Raw genomic sequence first — 22885 nt, forward strand, 5'->3', positions numbered from 1 at the left:
AATAAACCAATTGAATTTATCCTTTGAGTATTTTTCATCTAATCTTTACAGAATTAAGCTCTGTCTTTTATTTGCTTGTTAAAACTCCATAAATGGTGAAGTAAAAACCTGGGATATGGTTTAAAACATTGAAAAAGACTAACCAACTAGTCTAAAACTAAGAAACACTTAAATATTACGTTAAATTGAAAACAGTTAAAAAGAGATATCCCTGTTCATAAATGTCATGTGATAATCTCATTGGCTTATGGAGTGATGATGACATCATCACTCCTGGAGGGAAAAAGGCGCACAAAAGTGGCAGGAAGACGAAGAAAAAACACGGCATAATGATACTTTTACGTTTTGAAATCTACAAAGGTTTGCACTGTGAGAATCAACTTGTGAGAACTGTGACTAATCTTCATGTGTGTGTGTAAAAAAAATAAAAAAATAATAAAGTGTATAAAGTGTGTGGCGAGGGGCTAGTTATTCTGAGAAACCCTGCTGCAATAAATGAGGGACCACTGTATATACTTTCTCTATGAGTCTCCAGGTGAAGGCACAGCCATGAAGTCGTCCACTAGACAGTCCCAGATGGCCGTCGCTACCTGGGGGATGATCTGGCACACCGTGGACACACCGACTCTGTAACTGAACGCGATGGTCCTGGAGGAGTCCCTGGTGTCAAGGAACCTGGACAAAATTGTTCAAAATTAATATTATGTGTACTGCAGTTGTAAAATACATTATTCAAACTCTAAAATACTTTTGTGATGTCAGATTTAAATTACAAAACATAAATCTTGACTAAAGATGAACCAAACTGTTTACAGTTTTATCTAACTCTCAGTTTTAAGAAAGGCTGGTGACCCCTGTTATAGAGTCTGACAGCTGCGGGGATTATATACAAATATTCAACTATACCAGAATTAAACCAGGTCTAAATAAAAAAACGGAGTGAGTATCACTACAAAGATTAACCCACAGTGGTCCTCATACCACAGTTTGATATCAGCAAACACCGAGAGCATACACTGATATGACACCACAGCCATGCTATCAATGCAAACACTGATAACACAGAATAAATCGAATTAAATCGGGACTTGATGAGACCTTTTGAGTAGGGCTGGGCGATATGGCCTAAAATCCATATCGCAATATAATTTGAAGCATGTGCGGTAACGATATATATCACGATATAAGCCAAATAACTATATATGTAAGATTTAAATGTGCTGTTGCTCACAAGCAAAATGTGAAATAATCAGCAGCTTGTTTTGATTTAAATATTTATTTCCCATAATAAGTTCAACAGGGCAGATGTACTTAAAATGAGGCTTCAGTTTAGGCAAAATAAAGGCAAATATTACAAACTACACAAAAAGTAGCCGCTAAAGCCTTTAAGTTTCAAAATAGAACAAACAAAACAGACTACTAAATTGTCAGTTCCACTTAGAAACAAAATATTAATTCTAAAAATAAATCTTAGTTTATTTTACAGAAGAAGAGACAAAATTGACTAACTTATATAATATTGCTTTGGAAGCGCTGTCTGAGAGACATGTTTATGTTCAAGGAGATGGTAACGAGGATCCATTACCTTAATTAGCTGCTTGAATCCTTCATTGTGGACCGTGTTTATTGGTAGCATGTCTTTAGCAAGACAGTAAGCTATGGCATTCGTTATGTTGCTATGTCTCTTAGCTTTTTTGTCATATGGCTAAGACGCTGGAGAAAGCAGACTCAATTGACTGTTGCTGCTTCACAGGGATTCCCCTGGTTGTTTATGATGACGAATTAGCGCTTTCAGTCAGAGATTGAGTGTGGGTGGTACTGCTTCAGGTGATAAAAAAGGTTTGTTGTATTTCCAGACTTTGTGCGAACATGCTTTCGGCACAATTTACAGTGCGCGTTACTCTGTTTTTTGTCAGACTTCAAATAGCCGAAATACCTCCACACTACGGAACTTCTCTTTCCTTTCGACAATCTCTCCGGCATTGGAACCGTCATCTGTGTTCTCTTCGGTAACTTGGTCACCTAGACTTTTCTCTAGTCGGAGCACTCATTTTCTCCATTACCCGGCCTCACGGCGGCTGGCTGCTTCCCAAACAAATACACATGCGCGGCTTGGGACTTGAGCTGTACGTAACAAGTTGCGTGACGTTTCATTTCTTTATTTATTTCACACATGGTTCAACAGTGTTTCTTTTCCTACATACAGAACCTCCTTCCCATTAATATGACACTGCACCCATGGGTGAAAAGGAGCAGGAAGAAGAATAAATTCTTGTTAGCACCTGCCCCTATCTGCAATCCAAATATTCTTACAAGAGGGCGCCAATACCCCCCAAAAAACCCTCTAACATGTATCTTTGTGTAACAATGCAAAACTAAACAACAAATCAATATAATCAGCAATATACAGCATTAAATGGCAATGAAATTTTTTTTCTTCCACATTTAGCCCTAATTACTTTCATGTTCTTCATACTGATTTATCCTTTTAAGTGTGTAACACATTTTAAAACGGTGCATGTTTGTACAACTCTTAAGATTATTTTCAAGAGAATTCCATATTCTTATACCTTTAACTGTCGGACACATTTGCCTTTGTGTGGTCTTAACAAACTTATGCTTAAAGTCAAACTTCCTTCTACTGTCCCCACTTCCTGAACACAATACAAACAAACTTTGTAACTTAAGAGGTAATGTGTTATTTTTTGCCTTGCACATGAATAATAATGTCTGTAATTTCACTAAGTCTTCAAATTTCAACAATTTCGATTTTATAAACAAATTATTTGTATGTTCTCTATATTTAACATTATGAACCATTCGTACCACTTTCTTCTGTAGCAAGTATAGAGGATGTATATAAGTCGCATATGTATTCCCCCACACCTCAGCACAATAACTGAGATAGGGGAAAATTAGTGAGAAATATAAAATACGCATTGCCTTATAATGTAATATATCTCTGGCATTACCCAGAATATAAATATTTTTAACCATCTTTTTTCTAACATGTTCAATATGAGATTTCCATTTTAATTTATCATCCAATACTACCCCCAAAAAAACAGAGTTCAGTAACTCTCTCAATCAAAACTCCATCAATGGACAGAATTACTTCATCCTCTTTTACCCGATTTCCAAATATCATAAATTTTGTTTTTGTCAAGTTCAAAGATAATTTGTTTACATCAAACCATTTTTTTAGTTTTTCCATTTCAGAAACCATTAATTCAGCCAATTCTTTCAATTTATCCCCAGCACAATAAAAATTTGTATCATCAGCAAACAAAACGAAATTTAACATTTTGGACACATCACAAATATCATTTATATATAAATTAAAAAGTTTTGGTCCCAAAACAGACCCTTGAGGAACCCCACATTCAATTTTCAGTCTTTCAGAGGAATTGCCTAAATAATGCACATACTGGGTCCTATTTTCTAGATAACTACTTAACCAGTTTAATGCAATTCCTCTCACCCCATAAGTATTAAGCTTAGAAATCAAAATAGAATGTTGCATGGTATCAAAAGCTTTTTTTAAGTCAATAAATACTCCTATTGTATATATATTGAAATATTGAATGAAATATCATCAATAGTAGTCATCAGTGCTAATGCCGTTGATCTGTTTTTCCGAAATCCATATTGATTTTCACTTAGTAATTGATGTTTTTCAATAAAGCTATCAAGTCTTTCCACGAACAGTTTTTCAAGTACTTTGGAAAGTACTTAACGTGACGCTGCAGCTGTGATTGGCTTGGCTCTGCACTACTTAATTTGTATTGGCTATTCATTTTTATAAGAGAGGAAGAGAGAGAGATGAGGTCTATCGCAATAGTTTAATTTTTCTATCGAGATAAAGGTATTTCGCAATACATATCGTTATTGTTCTATCGCCCAGCTCTAATGGCCTGTATTTGTATAGCGCTTTTACTAGTCCTGCCTAGGGACCCCAAAGCACTTTACACACCCAGTCATCCACCCATTCACACACTGGTGGAGGCAAGCTACAGTTGTAGCCACAGCTGCCCTGGGGCAGACTGACAGAAGCGAGGCTGCCATATCGCGCCATCGGCCCTTCTGGCCAACACCAGTAGGCGGTAGGTCTTGCCCAAGGACACAACGACCGAGACTGTCCGAGCCGGGGCTCGAACCGGCAACCTTCCGATTACAAGGCGAACTCCCAACTCTTGAGCCACGGTCGCCCGTAATCACTGATATATATTCTTATTCTTCTGTATAACGTATTCCACAAAAAAAATCCTTTAATTTTTTCAAAAATCGAGAGTGTGCCTTATGTATGAATTTTGGTGACCTCGAACCGATTTCTGCGTGCAAAAATTGGTTATAAAACGTTAAAAAAAATGTTTTAGCACAACTTTGGTAAGCCGCACTGCTTGATGGATTGTCAGAGCATTACGGCTGCCGTAGTGAGGAGCTTCGCGGAGTAATCTGGGTCCAAAACTCTATCCATTTCAGGTCCCAAAGTCAAACGAACACTAGGAGTTAAAACGGTCTAAATTCTTTCATCTTTAATTAAATCATCAGCGTTGCTGCTTTATCGGGTGTAACAATTACGTTTTACATCCATGAAAACAGAATTTATTAAATTTAACGGAGTTAGCAGGAGGTTAGCTCGCTAGTTTACACCTAAACATTTCATACCATGTTCTGACAGAGACTTTTGAAACTAATTAAAACGTACAGCTCTGCTACCACTTCCAACATAAATGAAGACAGAAAACTAAACAGCAGTGGCGTTTGTAGGGTTACTGAAGTTGGATTACCTGGTATATAATGATGTGCTACGTGATTGCTAGCGACACAGCTATGTTAGCATAACATTAGCACAGTGAAGCTGGAGGATGAACGCCAACTTTTTTTCCACTCGATAACAGTTAACGTGTGGCATTCTGGTGGTCAGGGACAAATGCAATCGCATAGCAGGATGCTATACACGGGCCAAACTTCAGTCAACTGAGTTTATTCATCCACAATACGAGGTTAGTTATTAATATACTGCAACAACATGGGAATAGAACAGCTGCGAGAGAATTCAACATTAATGAATCAATGTTACGGAAGTGGAGGAAGCGCAGTTTTCGGCTTTCCCCATATTTCAAAAGTGCTTCATCTCTTTGCTATGACTGTTGCCCGCCATAATTTGCAGATGATAATGGTTTTAGCCGCCACTATGCTTTCGACCAAAACAGGCGCAGCTTGATGACATCATCAACATGCGCTATCGGATAGAGCGGTATAGTCAAAATCTCTATTGTTGGCCAAATTTATATCGTTTCTATCGTATATCGTTTCTATCGCCCACCCCTACTCGCCCTCAAACTGGGCGAGGGAAAGACAGTGGTACCTGTGATGTTTACAGAACTTTTATTTTGAAAGGTTGCATGTAAGGCGGAAGGAGGATATAGAAAAAGGAGACAACAGAAAACGGTAGATGAACAAGTTAGCGCTGCAGACTGTGTTGCCGCTGCAAGTCTGAGAATTAAAGAATGGAACTGAGAAATACTGAAGGTGTCATCATTAATGTTTGAGGCATGCAAACATTACATTGGCGACGAGAGTAAAGGTTACAACCAAAGCAAGACGAAGGAAGTTGCCCTACCCGGAGCTTAGGAGACAAGAACATGGCTGCACACGCTACCCCACTTCCACCCTTCGACACGGACACCGACCTCGGTTCCGTCGGACCTCGCTGGACAAAATGGCTTCAGAGGTTTGAAAACTACACCACGGCAATGAATATTACTGGAGATGCGAGATTAAGAGCATTATTGCTGCATGTGGCTGGTGAAAAAGTGCATGACGTTTACGACACGTTAGCAACGGTTGGCGACAAGTACGCAGATACAAAACAGAAACTGTCAGCATACTTTGCGCCTAAGAAAAACGTGCAGTATCAGATTTATCTATTCAGGAAAGCGGTGCAGGAATCAGGTGAAACGTTGGACAACTATCACACCAGGCTTAGGATTCTAGCCAAAAACTGAGTTTGCAGACATGACTGCAGAAATCAAAACACAAATTATCCAAAGCTGTACATCATCACAGCTGCGTAGAAAAGCACTCAGAGAACCTGATTTAACGTTGGATGATCTATTAAATCATGGGCGTGCATGTGAGTTGTCGGAATTGCAAGCTACAGGGATGGAAGCTGACAAGACAGCTGCAGTTAATAAAGTACAGCACAAAACAGGACGTGACACCACGGCTAGAAACAAATGGACACCCTCATGGCAGCCGAATAACCGCTGTGGAAACTGTGGAGGCAGATATCCTCATGAGCAAGGCTGCCCAGCCAAAGACAAAATCTGTAATTCTTGTGGCAAATACAATCATTTTGCAAAGCAATGTCGCTCAAAGAGAAAAGAGACACATTGTGGAAAGAAGTAGAAGAAAAATCTGCCACCGCAAACTGTTCATCAAGTAACAGATAGCGCTGCACACGTGGAGACAGGGCACACATCCAGCAGTGATGACGCTTATGTATATGTGGTGAACACAGCTCAACATCCTAAACTCCCACATACTGAAGTCAGAGTAATGGGCACCCAGATACCGGTGCTAATCGATTCTGGGGCCACTGCTAACTGCTTAACTGAAGCTACCTACAACAAACTGACACCACGTCCTACGCTGACTTCTACAGACATCAAGATTTACCCATACCACTCATCTACGTCTCTCCCTGTGTGTGGTGCATTCAGGTGCAGTGTGGAAAAACAAGACAAAACAGTTAGGTGTTCCTTCTTTGTCATTAAAGGAGGAGGTTTCAATATTTTTGAGTTTTGAAACCTCAAAAGCCTTGGGACTCCTCCATATTGTCACTGCGGTCTCTTCTCAGTCTCAACGTTCTGTTGCAGACAAGCTAGTAGAACAACACCCAGAACTTTTCAAGGGAATTGGAAAACTCAAAGATTTTCAAGTGAAACTGCACATAAACACAGATGTAAAATCAACCTGTCAACCACACAGACGTGTTCCTTTTCATTTACGTCAAAAAGTGGAGGACGAACTTCAGAAATTAGAAGCTGATGACATGATTGAAAAGATTACGGGACCAACAATTCAATTCAATTCAATTTTATTTATATAGCGCCAAATCACAACAAAAGTCGCCTCAAGGCGCTTCATAGATACAGAGAAAAACCCAACAATCATATGACCCCCTATGAGCAAGCACTTTGGCGACAGTGGGAAGGAAAAACTCCCTTTTAACAGGAAGAAACCTCCGGCAGAACCAGGCTCAGGGAGGGGCGGCCATCTGCTGCGACCGGTTGGGGTGAGAGAAGGAAGACAGGATAAAAGACATGCTGTAGAAGAGAGACAGAGGTTAATAACAGATATGATTCAATGCAGAGAGGTCTGTTAATACATAGTGAGTGAGAAAGGTGACTGGAAAGGAAAAACTCAATGCATCATGGGAATCCCCCGGCAGCCTACATCTATTGCAGCATAACTAAGGGAGGATTCAGGGTCACCTGGTCCAGCCCTAACTATATGCTTTAGCAAAAAGGAAAGTTTTAAGCCTAATCTTAAAAGTAGAGATAGTGTCTGTCTCCCGAATCCAAACTGGAAGCTGGTTCCACAGAAGAGGGGCCTGAAAACTGAAGGCTCTGCCTCCCATTCTACTTTTAAATACTCTAGGAACAACAAGTAGGCCTGCAGAGCGAGAGCGAAGTGCTCTAATAGGGTGATATGGTACTACAAGGTCATTAAGATAAGATGGGCCCTGATTATTTAAGACCTTGTATGTGAGGAGCAGGATTTTGAATTCAATTCTGGATTTAACAGGAAGCCAATGAAGGGAAGCCAAAACAGGAGAAATATGCTCTCTCTTTCTAGTCCCTGTCAGTACTCTTGCTGCAGCATTTTGGATTAACTGAAGGCTTTTCAGCGAGTTTTTAGGACTTCCTGATAATAATGAATTACAGTCGTCCAGCCTGGAAGTAATAAATGCATGAACTAGTTTTTCAGCGTCACTCTGAGACAGGATATTTCTAATTTTAGAGATGTTGCGCAAATGGAAGAACGCAGTCTTACATATTTGTTTAATATGTGCGTTGAAGGACATTTCCTGGTCAAAAATGACTCCAAGGTTCCTCACAGTGTTACTGGAGGCCAAGGTAATGCCATCCAGAGTAAGAATCTGGTTAGATACCATATTTCTAAGCTTTTCAGGGCCGAGTACAATAACCTCAGTTTTATCTGAATTAAGAAGCAGAAAGTTAGCAGCCATCCAAGTCTTTATGTCTTTAAGACATTCCTGCAGTTTAACTAATTAGTGTGTGTTATCTGGGTTCATGGACAGATAGAGCTGGGTGTCATCTGCATAGCAGTGAAAATGTATGCTATGTCTTCTAATGATGCTGCCTAGGGGAAGCATGTATAATGTAAACAGAATTGGTCCTAGCACCGAACCCTGTGGAACTCCATAATTAACCTCAGTGTGTGAAGAGGACTCTCCATTTACATGCACAAATTGGAGTCTATTAGATAGATATGATACAAACCACTGCAGTGCAATACCTGTAATACCTACAGCATGTTCTAATCGCTCTAATAGGATATTATGGTCAACAGTATCGAATGCTGCACTAAGGTCTAGCAGGACAAGCACAGAGATGAGTCCACTGTCAGAGGCCATAAGAAGATCATTTGTAACCTTCACTAAAGCTGTTTCTGTGCTGTGATGAACTCTGAAACCTGACTGAAACTCTTCAATAAACCATTCCTCTGCAGATGATCTGTTAGCTGTTTGACAACTACTCTTTCAAGGATTTTTGATATGAAAGGAAGGTTGGAGATTGGCCTATAATTAGCTAAGACTGCTGGGTCTAGAGATGGCTTTTTGAGTAAACACCGTGGGGTTCACCCATTGTAACACTGCCAAAACCAAAGACTCCGGACGACGTACGGATATGTGTGGACATGAGACAAGCAAACAGTGCAATCAAACGAGAACGTCACGCCCACGATTGATGATGTAATCCATGAGCTGAATGGATCTACGGTGTTCTCAAAACTTGATCTCAGGGCAGGATACCACCAATTTGAATTACACCCTGACAGCCGCTACATTACGACGTTCACTACTCATCTGGGACTTCGGCGCTATAAAAGACTGAGCTTTGGAGTCTCTTCTGCAGCTGAAGTGTTCCAAAATGCTATTTATCAGACGCTGCAAGGACTGAACGGAGTCAAAAATCTCAGTGATGACATTATAGTCTTTGGCAGGGACCAGGCTGATCATGACAGCAATCTTACAGCTCTCTTTAAGCGACTATCAGAGTCAGGTCTTACTCTGAATCGAGAGAAGTGTGAATTTAATAAAACGAAACTTGAGTTTTTTGGTTTCATCCTCTCTGCAGGTGGCGTTTCAGCAGATCCTAAAAAGGTTGCAGCAGTTCAACACGCTCCCAACCCAAAAACACCTGCTGACATCAAAAGTCTCCTTGGCATGGCCAATTACTGCTCAAGGTTCATCAGAGACTTCTCATCGATCTCTGAGCCACTGCGCAGGCTCACACAAGGCCACCCCTTGGACATGGGGTCAAGACCGAGAAACTGCGTTGCAGGCACTCAAGGTCAGTCTCACGAGCGACACGACGATGTCCTACTTCTATCCCAGCAGACAGACTGAACTGATTGTTGATGCTAGTCCAGTAGGACTGGGCGCCATCCTCTGTCAAAAAGATGAAAAGGGGATGAAGCACATTATTGCATATGCAAGCAGAGCACTGAGTGATGTGGAAACGAGATACTCGCAGACTGAGAAAGAAGCACTCGCCATTGTGTGGAGTTGCGAACATTTCCATTTGTATGTTTATGGACATCCATTCACACTGGTGACCGATCACAAGGCACTCAAAATCATCTGGAATAACCCAAGATCAAAACCACCTGCCAGAATAGAAAGATGGGGACTGAGACTTCAGCCATATAACTTCAGAGTGGAATACAGAAAAGGTGCTGATAATCCAGCTGACTTTATGTCACGTCATCCAGTGCCAACACAGGAGAATGAAAGTGCTCGTGCATGTAAGGTTGCAGAAGAGTATGTCAATTTCTTCTCTTATCACTCCACCCCAAAAGCCATGACACTTCACGAGATAAAAACAGAGACTCTGAAAGACCAGGTTCTGCAGGAAGTCATCGGTCACATCAGGAACAACACGTGGCATCTAACAGATAAATCCCAGCATGCTGACATTCTGAAATCATTCAAACATGTTCTGCAGATGTCACCATTACCCGAAACGCCCTGGCACAGTGTCAGTGCAGACTTTTATGGACCACTCCCTACGGGGGAATACCTGCTCGTTATCACAGACGAGTATTCTCGCTATCCAGTCGTTGAAAGTGTACGCTCAACATCAGCATCTTCTGTTATCCCAGCCATTGACAAAGTGTTCTCCATGTTTGGAATCCCAAGGACAGTAAAAACTGACAATGGTCCTCCTTTTAACAGTGAGGCTTTCTCACAGTTTGCAGACTACCTAGGATTTCATCATCGCAAAATCACACCTTGTTGGCCTCAGGCGAATGCCATTGCTGAGAGATTTATGAGAACCCTATGCAAAGCACTGAGAGTTGCCGAGATGCAGGGCACACCATGGAGACAGCAACTAAACATCTTTCTTCGTGAGTACAGATCTACACCTCATTGCACAACAGCGAGCTCACCAGCTGAAATACTGTTTCAACGCCAGCTATACACCAAGCTCCCTTTCGTTAACACCACTCCACGGAAGTGTTCAGATGCTGAAGTGAGAGCAAGGGATGATAGTGCAAAGATCAAGATGAAGGTGATCGCAGATGCAACTCGTCGCGCCAGACCACACTCACCAAGTCTGGGTGACACAGTGCTGCATCGCCAACCCAAGCACAAAAAATTATCCACACCATACAATGCAAAACCCTCTAAAGTGACTAAAGTTAAGGGTTCTGAAATTACAGCTACAAGGGATGGACACTCAATTGTCAGGAATGCCTCATTCTTCAAGAAAATCAGACATGGACTTGAAGATGCCCCACCTGGACGGCATGTCGAACCCGCCTTAACAGACAAGCCCAGATACCCAGTCGGATCAAACAGACGCGTACATATGCATCTGTCTGATTACATCAGATCTAAGACTTGAATATCTGAGTGACCCGTTAAAGGTTACGCTGTGTGTAACATGTTTGTTGTTCCTGAATCTAACACTGTAACCAGTATTCTAGTGTTGAATGTTGATAGTGATTAGTCAGAGAACTGCGCAAATGCAGTGCTGTTTAAGTGATGTTTAGGTGTGGAGAAACTCAAGTAATAAGAACGTTCAGTAATTTTATTAGGTGTTGTTATCATAGGTTCAGATTAATAATTCACCTCACTGAGTACCTAAGTTTGTTAAAGAAAAAAAGAAAGGAGGTGATTGTGATGTTTACAGAACTTTTATTTTGAAAGGTCGAATGTAAGGCAGACGGAGGATATAGAAAAAGGAGACAACAGAAAACGGTAGATGAACAAGTTAGCGCTGCAGACTGTGTTGCCGCTGCAAGCCTGAGAATTAAAGAATGGAACTGAGAAATACTGAAGGTGTCATCATTAATGTTTGAGGCATGCAAACATTACAGTACCGCTGAAAGCAGCCGTCATCCAGGCGCAGCTCCTGGAGCAAATGGTGAAAACTGAAAAAAACTTTTAAAAAAAACAACAAAAAAACACATCCCCATTTTAAAATGTCATGTGACAATCTGATTGGCTTACGGAATGATGATGTCACAAGATGTGACATCATTAATACCTTTGATCCTTTGAAGTTCTGAAGTCTATAAATAGGGATCAGAAGCAGCAATTTTAAAACAGTTTGTTCGCAGACTTCAAACGTTCGACACGAGATACATTTGCAAATATTTCTAAGCCTTTTCAGAGTCACTGTGCACAGGCTCCAACATGGGACGAAAACGCCGACAAAGAAAAATAAATAATGCTGCCTCTCCTTCGTGGTCTGGCCAGCCAATCTCTTCAGGAGAAATAACCATGGATGTTGTCTTATCAATCCAAAGGGCATTACAGGAAAGTCAGAAGGAAAACTCTGACCTCCATGACAAAGTTAAACAAATTGAAGAAGAGAAGCTTCAACTAGAGGAGAAGTGCAGACAATTGGAAGCACGAAATAAAGACCTGGAAGGAAAACAGCAACGGCAGCCTGAGATAAAAATTATCAATGAGGGAATGAAGTTTGGTCAAGGACGAAAGAATTTTTTTTCCCGTATTTTTTCATCGGGAACACAGAGTGCCGAATTAAAAGAAACATCTGCCCAGCTTCAAGGAAAGAAAGCTACTATTGAGGAGATACAGATACTTCAAGGAAAGCTCAATGAAGCTGAGAAAACAATTGAAAAAATCCGCCAACAGAAGACTGAACAGGAAATACAAATGGAGCACAAACTGAAAGAGCTTCTTGAAGAAAAAAAGCAACAGGAAGAAGAAAAACGTATTCTCCAGGACTTTGAGAGAAGGAATCTAGAACTGCGAGAATTTTGTAATGAAATGAAGGAAAAAACATCTGAACTGGAAAGAAAAAAGACAATACGATTGCAGCGCAAACTCAAAGACATGAGGGAAATGTGCGTAGATCTGGCAGTCAGGTTTGGTGAAACAGAGTTCAAAAATATAGAGCTTCTTGAAGAAAAAGAGAAACAGGAAGAAGAAAAACGTATTCTCCAGGATTTTGAGAGAAGGAATCTAGAACTGCGAGAATTTTGTAATGAAATGAGGGACAAAACACCTGAACTGGAAAGAGAAAAAGAAATACCAATGGAGGACAAACTCAAAGCCATGAGGGAAATGTACGTAGAGCTGAAAGTCAGGTTTGATGAAACAGAGTGCAAAAATAAAGAGCTTCTTGAAGAAAAAGAGAAACAGGAAGAAGAAAAACGTATTCTCCAGGACTTTGAGAGAAGGAATCTAGAACTGCGAGAATTTTGTAATGAAATGAGGGAAAAAACACCTGACCTGGAAAGAGAAAAGGAAATACTGGAAAGACAATGTTCAGAGATGCAGTGTACGATCGATGGAATGAGGAAAAAACACTCAGAGCTCATGAATGAGATGTTGTTGAGGGTCAGTGACTTGAAGAGCCAAATAAGTGAAATGCAGGCACAAAAGCAACAACAAGAGAAAAAATATGAATACCTGCTGCTTATGCATCAAGTATTCAAGAGAAAAATTGACCTGATAGAAGAGATGTACAAGAAAAAACAAGAGAGAAATACAGACATGTGCAAGGCAAATCCAATGGAGGAGGCAACATACAAAGACCCGGAAGAAATGCCTAGCAAAGAACAAGCAGGATTAAAAGAAATGGAGCAAAGATGCAAGCAACTCGAGGAGCAAAATGCAGAAACAAACGATCAGTTGAGAACCCTTATCCTGGAGAAAAAAGCGCTCATGGAAAAATACCTGGAAATGAAGAAAAGAGGCGTCTGCTGGTTATTCAGATGATTTAGCCTCGTCCTCCTCCACCTGTGATCCATCTGAATTTTCACCTCTCCTGTCCCCCCTCTCCCTTTCTCTCCTAACACATATTCCCTACCTTCTTAATCTTTTTTCTTTTGTTCACCCCCCCCCCCCCCCCCCCCCCCAAACCAGTCCCAGCAGTTGACTGCCCCCTCCTGAGCCTGGTTCTGCTGGAGGCTTCTGCCCGTTAAAAGGCAGTTTTTCCTCCCCACTGTCGCCTAGTGCTTGCTCAGAGGGGATTGTTGGGCTTTTCTCCCCTTCCCCCCCCCCCCTTCATTTATTTATTTGATTGTTTAAGTTTCCTTTTATGTTGTTTCTGTAGTTACTTGTTTTACTTTTTTCAACTTATGTAACAAAATAATAAACCAATTGAATTTATCCTTTGAGTATTTTTCATCTAATCTTTACAGAATTAAGCTCTGTCTTTTATTTGCTTGTTAAAACTCCATAAATGGTGAAGTAAAAACCTGGGATATGGTTTAAAACATTGAAAAAGACTAACCAACGAGTCTAAAACTAAGAAACACTTAAATATTACGTTAAATTGAAAACAGTTAAAAAGAGATATCCCTGTTCATAAATGTCATGTGATAATCTCATTGGCTTATGGAGTGATGATGACATCATCACTCCTGGAGGGAAAAAGTCGCACAAAAGTGGCAGGCAGACGAAGAAAAAACACGGCATAATGATACTTTTACGTTTTGAAATCTACAAAGGTTTGCACTGTGAGAATCAACTTGTGACAACTGTGACTAATCTTCATGTGTGTGTGTAAAAAAAATAAAAAAATAAAGTGTATAAAGTGTGTGGCGAGGGGCTAGTTATTCTGAGAAACCCTGCTGCAATAAATGAGGGACCACTGTATATACTTTCTCTATGAGTCTCCAGGTGAAGGCACAGCCATGAAGTCGTCCACTAGACAGTCCCAGATGGCCGTCGCTACCTGGGGGATGATCTGGCACACCGTGGACACACCGACTCTGTGACTGAACGCGATGGTCCTGGAGGAGACCCTGGTGTCAAGGAACCTGGACAAAATTGTTCAAAATTAATATTATGTGTACTGCAGTTGCAAAATTACAAAAAATTACAAAATATTCAAATTAAAACCAAAATAATTTTGTGATGTCAGATTTAAATTACAAAACATAAATCTTACATAAAACATTTTGTAATTATAAGGATAATTACATAATATATATTAGATATAATATAAAACAGTCAGTTGTGTTTTGTTTTAACTTTAACATATCATAATTTGATTGGTAGCCACTTTTACCACTACAGTGAGCCAATCACTCATAATTCCTAAACATGTCAATCAGGTAGGAATGAAGTAAGACATTAATAGAAATAAAGAGTTGTATGTAGCCCTTTCCTTGCATAAATCATTGTTAATATTTTTGAAAAATTAACCTGTGATAAGACAGCATATCAAGATAGAATATGCTGGATAGAACCATATAACTAAAGATGAACCAAACTGTTCACAATTCTCTCTCACTCTCAGTTTTAAGAAAGGCTGGTGACCCCTGTTATAGAGTCTGACAGCTACGGGGATTATATACAAATATTCAACTATACCAGAAATAAACCAGGTCTAAATAAAAAAAACGGAGTGAGTATCACTACAAAGATCAACCCACAGTGGTCCTCATACCACAGTTTGATATCAGCAAACACCGAGAGCATACACTGATATGACACCACAGCCATGCTATCAATGCAAACACTGATAACACAGCATAAATCAAATTAAATCGGGACTTGATGAGACCTTTTGAGTAGGGCTGGGCGATATGGCCTAAAATCCATATCGCAATATAATTTGAAGCATGTGCGGTAACGATATATATCACGATATAAGCCAAATAACTATATATGTAAGATTTAAATGTGCTGTTGCTCACAAGTAAAATGTGAAATAATCAGCAGCTTGTTTTGATTTCAATATTTATTTCCCATAATAAGTTCAACAGGGCAGATGTACTTAAAATGAGGCTTCAGTTTAGGCAAAATAAAGGCAAATATTACAAACTACACAAAAAGTAGCCGCTAAAGCCTTTAAGTTTCAAAATAGAACAAACAAAACAGACTACTAAATTGTCAGTTCCACTTAGAAACAAAATATTAATTCTAAAAATAAATCTTAGTTTATTTTACAGAAGAAGAGACAAAATTGACTAACTTATATAATATTGCTTTGGAAGCGCTGTCTGAGAGACATGTTTATGTCCAAGGAGTTGGTAACGAGGATCCATTACCTTAATTAGCTGCTTGAATCCTTCATTGTGGACCGTGTTTATTGGTAGCATGTCTTTAGCAAGACAGTAAGCTATGGCATTCGTTATGTTGCTATGTCTCTTAGCTTTTTTGTCATATGGTAAGACGCTGGAGAAAGCAGACTCAATTGACTGTTGCTGCTTCACAGGGATTCCCCTGGTTGTTTTCGATGACGAATTAACGCTTTCAGTCAGAGATTGAGCGTGGGTGGCACTGCTTCAGGTGATAAAAAAGGTTTGTTGTATTTCCAGACTTTGTGCGAACATGCTTTCGGCACAATTTACAGTGCGCGTTACTCTGTTTTTTGTCAGACTTCAAATAGCCGAAATACCTCCACACTACGGAACTTCTCTGGCCTTTCCTTTCGACAATCTCTCCGGCATTGGAACCGTCATCTGTGCTCTCTTCGGTAACTTGGTCACCTAGACTTTTCTCTAGTCGGCACTTGAGCTGTACGTAACAAGTTGCGTGACGTTTCATTTCTTTATTTATTTCACACATGGTTCAACAGTGTTTCTTTTCCTACATACAGAACCTCCTTCCCATTAATATGACACTGCACCCATGGGTGAAAAGGAGCAGGAAGAAGAATAAATTCTTGTTAGCACCTGCCCCCTATCTGCAATCCAAATAGTCTTACAAGAGGGTGCTAATACCCCCCAAAAAACCCTCTAACATGTATCTTTGTGTAACAATGCAAAACTAAACAACAAATCAATATAATCAGCAATATACAGCATTAAATGGCAATGAAATTTTTGTTCTTCCACATTTAGCCCTAATTACTTTCATGTTCTTCATACTGATTTATCCTTTTAAGTGTGTAACACATTTTAAAACGGTGCATGTTTGTACAACTCTTAAGATTATTTTCAAGAGAATTCCATATTCTTATACCTTTAACTGTCGGACACATTTGCCTTTGTGTGGTCTTAGCAAACTTATGCTTAAAGTCAAACTTCCTTCTACTGTCCCCACTTCCTGAACACAATACAAACAAACTTTGTAACTTAAGAGGTAATGTGTTATTTTTTGCCTTGCACATGAATAATAATGTCTGTAATTTCACTAAGTCTTCAAATTTCAACAATTTCGATTTTATAAACAAATTATTTGTATGTTCTCTATATTTAACATTATGAACCATTCGTACCACTTTCTTCTGTAGCAAGTATAGAGGATGTATATAAGTCGCATATGTATTCCCCCACACCTCAGCACAATAACTGAGATAGGGGAAAATTAGTGAGAAATATAAAATACGCATTGCCTTATAATCTAATATATCTCTGACATTAACCAGAATATAAATATTTTTAACCATCTTTTTTCTAACATGTTCAATATGAGATTTCCATTTTAATTTATCATCCAATACTACCCCCAAAAAACAGAGTTCAGTAACTCTCTCAATCGGAACTCCATCAATGGACAGAATTACTTCATCCTCTTTTACCCGATTTCCAAATATCATAAATTTTGTTTTTGTCAAGTTCAAAGATAATTTGTTTACATCAAACCATTTTTTTAGTTTTTCCATTTCAGAAACCATTAATTCAGCCAATTCTTTCAATTTATCCCCAGCACAATAAAAATTTGTATCATCAGCAAACAAAACGAAATTTAACATTTTGGACACATCACAAATATCATTTATATATAAATTAAAAAGTTTTGGTCCCAAAACAGACCCTTGAGGAACCCCACATTCAATTTTCAGTCTTTCAGAGGAATTGCCTAAATAATGCACATACTGGGTCCTATTTTCTAGATAACTACTTAACCAGTTTAATGCAATTCCTCTCACCCCATAAGTATTAAGCTTAGAAATCAAAATAGAATGTTGCATGGTATCAAAAGCTTTTTTTAAGTCAATAAATACTCCTATTGTATATATATTGAAATATTGAATGAAATATCATCAATAGTAGTCATCAGTGCTAATGTCGTTGATCTGTTTTTCCGAAATCCATATTGATTTTCACTTAGTAATTGATGTTTTTCAATAAAGCTATCAAGTCTTTCCACGAACAGTTTTTCAAGTACTTTGGAAAGTACTTAACGTGACGCTGCAGCTGTGATTGGTTCGGCTCTGCACTACTTAATTTGTATTGGCTATTCATTTTTTATAAGAGAGGAAGAGAGAGAGAGATGAGGTCTATCGCAATAGTTTAATTTTTCTATCGAGAAAAAGGTATTTCGCAATACATATCGTTATTGTTCTATCGCCCAGCTCTAATGGCCTGTATTTGTATAGCGCTTTTATTAGTCCTGCCTAGGGACCCCAAAGCACTTTACACACCCAGTCATCCACCCATTCACACACTGGTGGAGGCAAGCTACAGTTGTAGCCACAGCTGCCCTGGGGCAGACTGACAGAAGCGAGGCTGCCATATCGCGCCATCGGCCCTTCTGGCCAACACCAGTAGGCGGTAGGTCTTGCCCAAGGACACAACGACCGAGACTGTCCGAGCCGGGGCTCGAACCGGCAACCTTCCGATTACAAGGCGAACTCCCAACTCTTGAGCCACGGTCGCCCGTAATCACTGATATATATTCTTATTCTTCTGTATAACGTATTCCACAAAAAAAATCCTTTAATTCTTTCAAAAATCGAGAGTGTGCCTTATGTATGAATTCTGGTGACCTCGAACCGATTTCTGCGTGCAAAAATTGGTTATAAAACGTTAAAAAAAATGTTTTAGCACAACTTTGGTAAGCCGCACTGCTTGATGGATTGTCAGAGCATTACGGCTGCCGTAGTGAGGAGCTTCGCGGAGTAATCTGGGTCCAAAACTCTATCCATTTCAGGTCCCAAAGTCAAACGAACACTAGGAGTTAAAACGGTCTAAATTCTTTCATCTTTAATTAAATCATCAGCGTTGCTGCTTTATCGGGTGTAACAATTACGTTTTACATCCATGAAAACAGAATTTATTAAATTTAACGGAGTTAGCAGGAGGTTAGCTCGCTAGTTTACACCTAAACATTTCATACCATGTTCTGACAGAGACTTTTGAAACTAATTAAAACGTACAGCTCTGCTACCATTTCCAACATAAATGAAGACAGAAAACTAAACAGTAGTGGCGTTTGTAGGGTTACTGAAGTTGGATTACCTGGTATATAATGATGTGCTACGTGATTGCTAGCGACACAGCTATGTTAGCATAACATTAGCACAGTGAAGCTGGAGGATGAACGCCAACTTTTTTTCCACTCGATAACAGTTAACGTGAGGGATTCTGGTGGTCAGGGACAAATGCAATCGCATAGCAGGATGCTATACACGGGCCAAACTTCAGTCAACTGAGTTTATTCATCCACAATACGAGGTTAGTTATTAATATACTGCAACAACATGGGAATAGAACAGCTGCGAGAGAATTCAACATTAATGAATCAATGTTACGGAAGTGGAGGAAGCGCAGTTTTCGGCTTTCCCCATATTTCAAAAGTGCTTCATCTCTTTGCTATGACTGTCGCCCGCCATAATTTGCAGATGATAATGGTTTTAGCCGCCGCTATGCTTTCGACCAAAACAGGCGCAGCTTGATGACATCATCAACATGCGCTATCGGATAGAGCGGTATAGTCAAAATCTCTATCGTTGGCCAAATTTATATCGTTTCTATCGTATATCGTTTCTATCGCCCACCCCTACTCGCCCTCAAACTGGGCGAGGGAAAGACGGTGGTACCTGTGATGTTTACAGAACTTTTATTTTGAAAGGTTGCATGTAAGGCGGAAGGAGGATATAGAAAAAGGAGACAACAGAAAACGGTAGATGAACAAGTTAGCGCTGCAGACTGTGTTGCCGCTGCAAGCCTGAGAATTAAAGAATGGAACTGAGAAATACTGAAGGTGTCATCATTAATGTTTGAGGCATGCAAACATTACATTGGCGACGAGAGTAAAGGTTACAACCAAAGCAAGACGAAGGAAGTTGCCCTACCCGGAGCTTAGGAGACAAGAACATGGCTGCACACGCTACTCCACTTCCACCCTTCGACACGGACACCGACCTCGGTTCCGTCGGACCTCGCTGGACGAAATGGCTTCAGAGGTTTGAAAACTACACCACGGCAATGAATATTACTGGAGATGCGAGATTAAGAGCATTATTGCTGCATGTGGCTGGTGAAAAAGTGCATGACGTTTACGACACGTTAGCAACGGTTGGCGACCAGTACGCAGATACAAAACAGAAATTGTCAGCATACTTTATGCCTAAGAAAAACGTGCAGTATCAGATTTATCTATTCAGGAAAGCGGTGCAGGAATCAGGTGAAACGTTGGACAACTATCACACCAGGCTTAGGATTCTAGCCAAAAACTGAGTTTGCAGACATGACTGCAGAAATCAAAACACAAATTATCCAAAGCTGTACATCATCACAGCTGCGTAGAAAAGCACTCAGAGAACCTGATTTAACGTTGGATGATCTATTAAATCATGGGCGTGCATGCGAGTTGTCTGAATTGCAAGCTACAGGGATGGAAGCTGACAAGACAGCTGCAGTTAATAAAGTACAGCACAAAACAGGACGTGACACCACGGCTAGAAACAAATGGACACCCTCATGGCAGCCGAATAACCGCTGTCGAAACTGTGGAGGCAGATATCCTCATGAGCAAGGCTGCCCAGCCAAAGACAAAATCTGTAATTCTTGTGGCAAATACAATTGTTTTGCAAAGCAATGTCGCTCAAAGAGAAAAGAGACACATTGTGGAAAGAAGTAGAAGAAAAATCTGCCACCGCAAACTGTTCATCAAGTAACAGATAGCGCTGCACACGTGGAGACAGGGCACACATCCAGCAGTGATGACGCTTATGTATATGTGGTGAACACAGCTCAACATCCTAAACTCCCACATACTGAAGTCAGAGTAATGGGCACCCAGATACCGGTGCTAATCCATTCTGGGGCCACTGCTAACTGCTTAACTGAAGCTACCTACAACAAACTGACACCACGTCCTACGTTGACTTCTACAGACATCAAGATTTACCCATACCACTCATCTACGTCTCTCCCTGTGTGTGGTGCATTCAGGTGCAGTGTGGAAAAACAAGACAAAACAGTTAGGTGTTCCTTCTTTGTCATTAAAGGAGGAGGTTTCAATATTTTTGAGTTTTGAAACCTCAAAAGCCTTGGGACTCCTCCATATTGTCACTGCGGTCTCTTCTCAGTCTCAACGTTCTGTTGCAGACAAGCTAGTAGAACAACACCCAGAACTTTTCAAGGGAATTGGAAAACTCAAAGATTTTCAAGTGAAACTGCACATAAACACAGATGTAAAATCAACCTGTCAACCACACAGACGTGTTCCTTTTCATTTACGTCAAAAAGTGGAGGACGAACTTCAGAAATTAGAAGCTGATGACATGATTGAAAAGGTTACGGGACCAACAATTCAATTCAATTCAATTTTATTTATATAGCGCCAAATCACAACAAAAGTCGCCTCAAGGCGCTTCATAGATACAGAGAAAAACCCAACAATCATATGACCCCCTATGAGCAAGCACTTTGGCGACAGTGGGAAGGAAAAACTCCCTTTTAACAGGAAGACACCTCCGGCAGAACCAGGCTCAGGGAGGGGCGGCCATCTGCTGCGACCGGTTGGGGTGAGAGAAGGAAGACAGGATAAAGACATGCTGTGGAAGAGAGACAGAGGTTAATAACAGATATGATTCAACACAGAGAGGTCTGTTAATACATAGTGAGTGAGAAAGGTGACTGGAAAGGAAAAACTCAATGCATCATGGGAATCCCCCGGCAGCCTACATCTATTGCAGCATAACTACAGTGGGGCAAAAAAGTATTTAGTCAGCCACCGATTGTGCAAGTTCCCCCACTTAAAATGATGACAGAGGTCAGTAATTTGCACCAGAGGTACACTTCAACTGTGAGAGACAGAATGTGAAAAAAAAATCCATGAATTCACATGGTAGGATTTGTAAAGAATTTATTCGTAAATCAGGGTGGAAAATAAGTATTTGGTCACCTCAAACAAGGAAAATCCCTGGCTCTCACAGACCTGTAACGTCTTCTGTAAGAAGCTTTTCTGTCCCCCACTCGTTACCTGTATGAATGGCACCTGTTTGACCTCATCATCTGTATAAAAGACACCTGTCCACAGCCTCAACCAGTCAGACTCCAAACTCCGCCATGGCCAAGACCAAAGAGCTTTCGAAGGACACCAGGAAAAGAATTGTAGACCTGCACCAGACTGGGAAGAGTGAATCTACAATAGGCAAGCAGCTTGGTGTGAAAAAATCAACTGTGGGAGCAATCATCAGAAAATGGAAGACATAAAAGACCACTGATAATCTCCCTCGATCTGGGGCTCCACGCAAGATCTCATCCCGTGGGGTCAAAATGATCATGAGAATGGTGAACAAAGATCCCAGAACCACACGGGGGGACCTGGTGAATGACCTGCAGAGAGCTGGGACCAAAGTAACAAAGGTCACCATCAGTAACACACTACAACGGCAGGGAATCAAATCCCGCAGTGCCAGACGTGTTCCGCTGCTGAAGCCAGTGCATGTCCAGGCCCGTCTGAAGTTTGCCAGAGAGCACATGGATGATACAGCAGAGGATTGGGAGAATGTCATGTGGTCAGATGAAACCAAAGTAGAACTTTTTGGTATAAACTCAACTCGTCGTGTTTGGAGGAAGAAGAATACTGAGTTGCATCCCAAGAACACCATACCTACTGTGAAGCATGGGGGTGGAAACTTCATGCTATGGGGCTGTTTTTCTGCCAAGGGGACAGGACGACTGATCCGTGTTAAGGACAGAATGAATGGGGCCAAGTATCGTGAGATGTTGAGCCAAAACCTCCTTCCATCAGTGAGAACTTTGAAGATGAAACGAGGCTGGGTCTTCCAACATGACAATGATCCAAAACACAACGCCCCGGCAACAAAGGAGTGGCTCCGTAAGAAGCATTTGAAAGTCCTGGAGTGGCCTAGCCAGTCTCCAGACCTCAACCCCATAGAAAATCTGTGGCGGGAGTTGAAAGTCCGTGTTGCTCGGCGACAGCCCCAAAACATCACTG

The 22885-nt window shown here is 40.6% G+C and overlaps 2 protein-coding genes across 2 annotated transcripts in view; one reads left to right on the forward strand and one right to left on the reverse strand.

Moving 5' to 3' along the window:
- The window catches only part of LOC146509360 (zinc finger BED domain-containing protein 4-like), a 54156-nt gene that overhangs the window by 20441 nt on the left and 10830 nt on the right, over positions 1 to 22885 (reverse strand). The window contains exons 2-3 of the mRNA XM_085174273.1: positions 14401 to 14559; positions 517 to 675 (exon numbers count right to left, since the gene is read on the reverse strand). The gene's annotated coding sequence lies outside the window, so the exon portion shown is untranslated. The remainder of the gene's footprint in view (positions 1 to 516; positions 676 to 14400; positions 14560 to 22885) is intronic.
- LOC146509362 (uncharacterized) lies at positions 11707 to 14626 on the forward strand. Its single transcript, XM_085174270.1, has one exon. The coding sequence runs from the start codon at positions 11960 to 11962 to the stop codon at positions 13511 to 13513; it is 1554 nt and encodes a 517-aa protein (XP_085030396.1). The 5' UTR covers positions 11707 to 11959; the 3' UTR covers positions 13514 to 14626.

This window comes from Neolamprologus multifasciatus, chromosome 10 (assembly GCF_963576455.1).
Source record: "Neolamprologus multifasciatus chromosome 10, fNeoMul1.2, whole genome shotgun sequence".
NCBI lineage: Eukaryota > Metazoa > Chordata > Actinopteri > Cichliformes > Cichlidae > Neolamprologus > Neolamprologus multifasciatus.

What these genes read in the sequence shown, in the direction of transcription:
- LOC146509362 (XM_085174270.1), top strand. Translation starts at nt 11,960, where the DNA reads ATGGGACGAAAACGCCGACAAAGAAAAATAAATAATGCTGCCTCTCCT.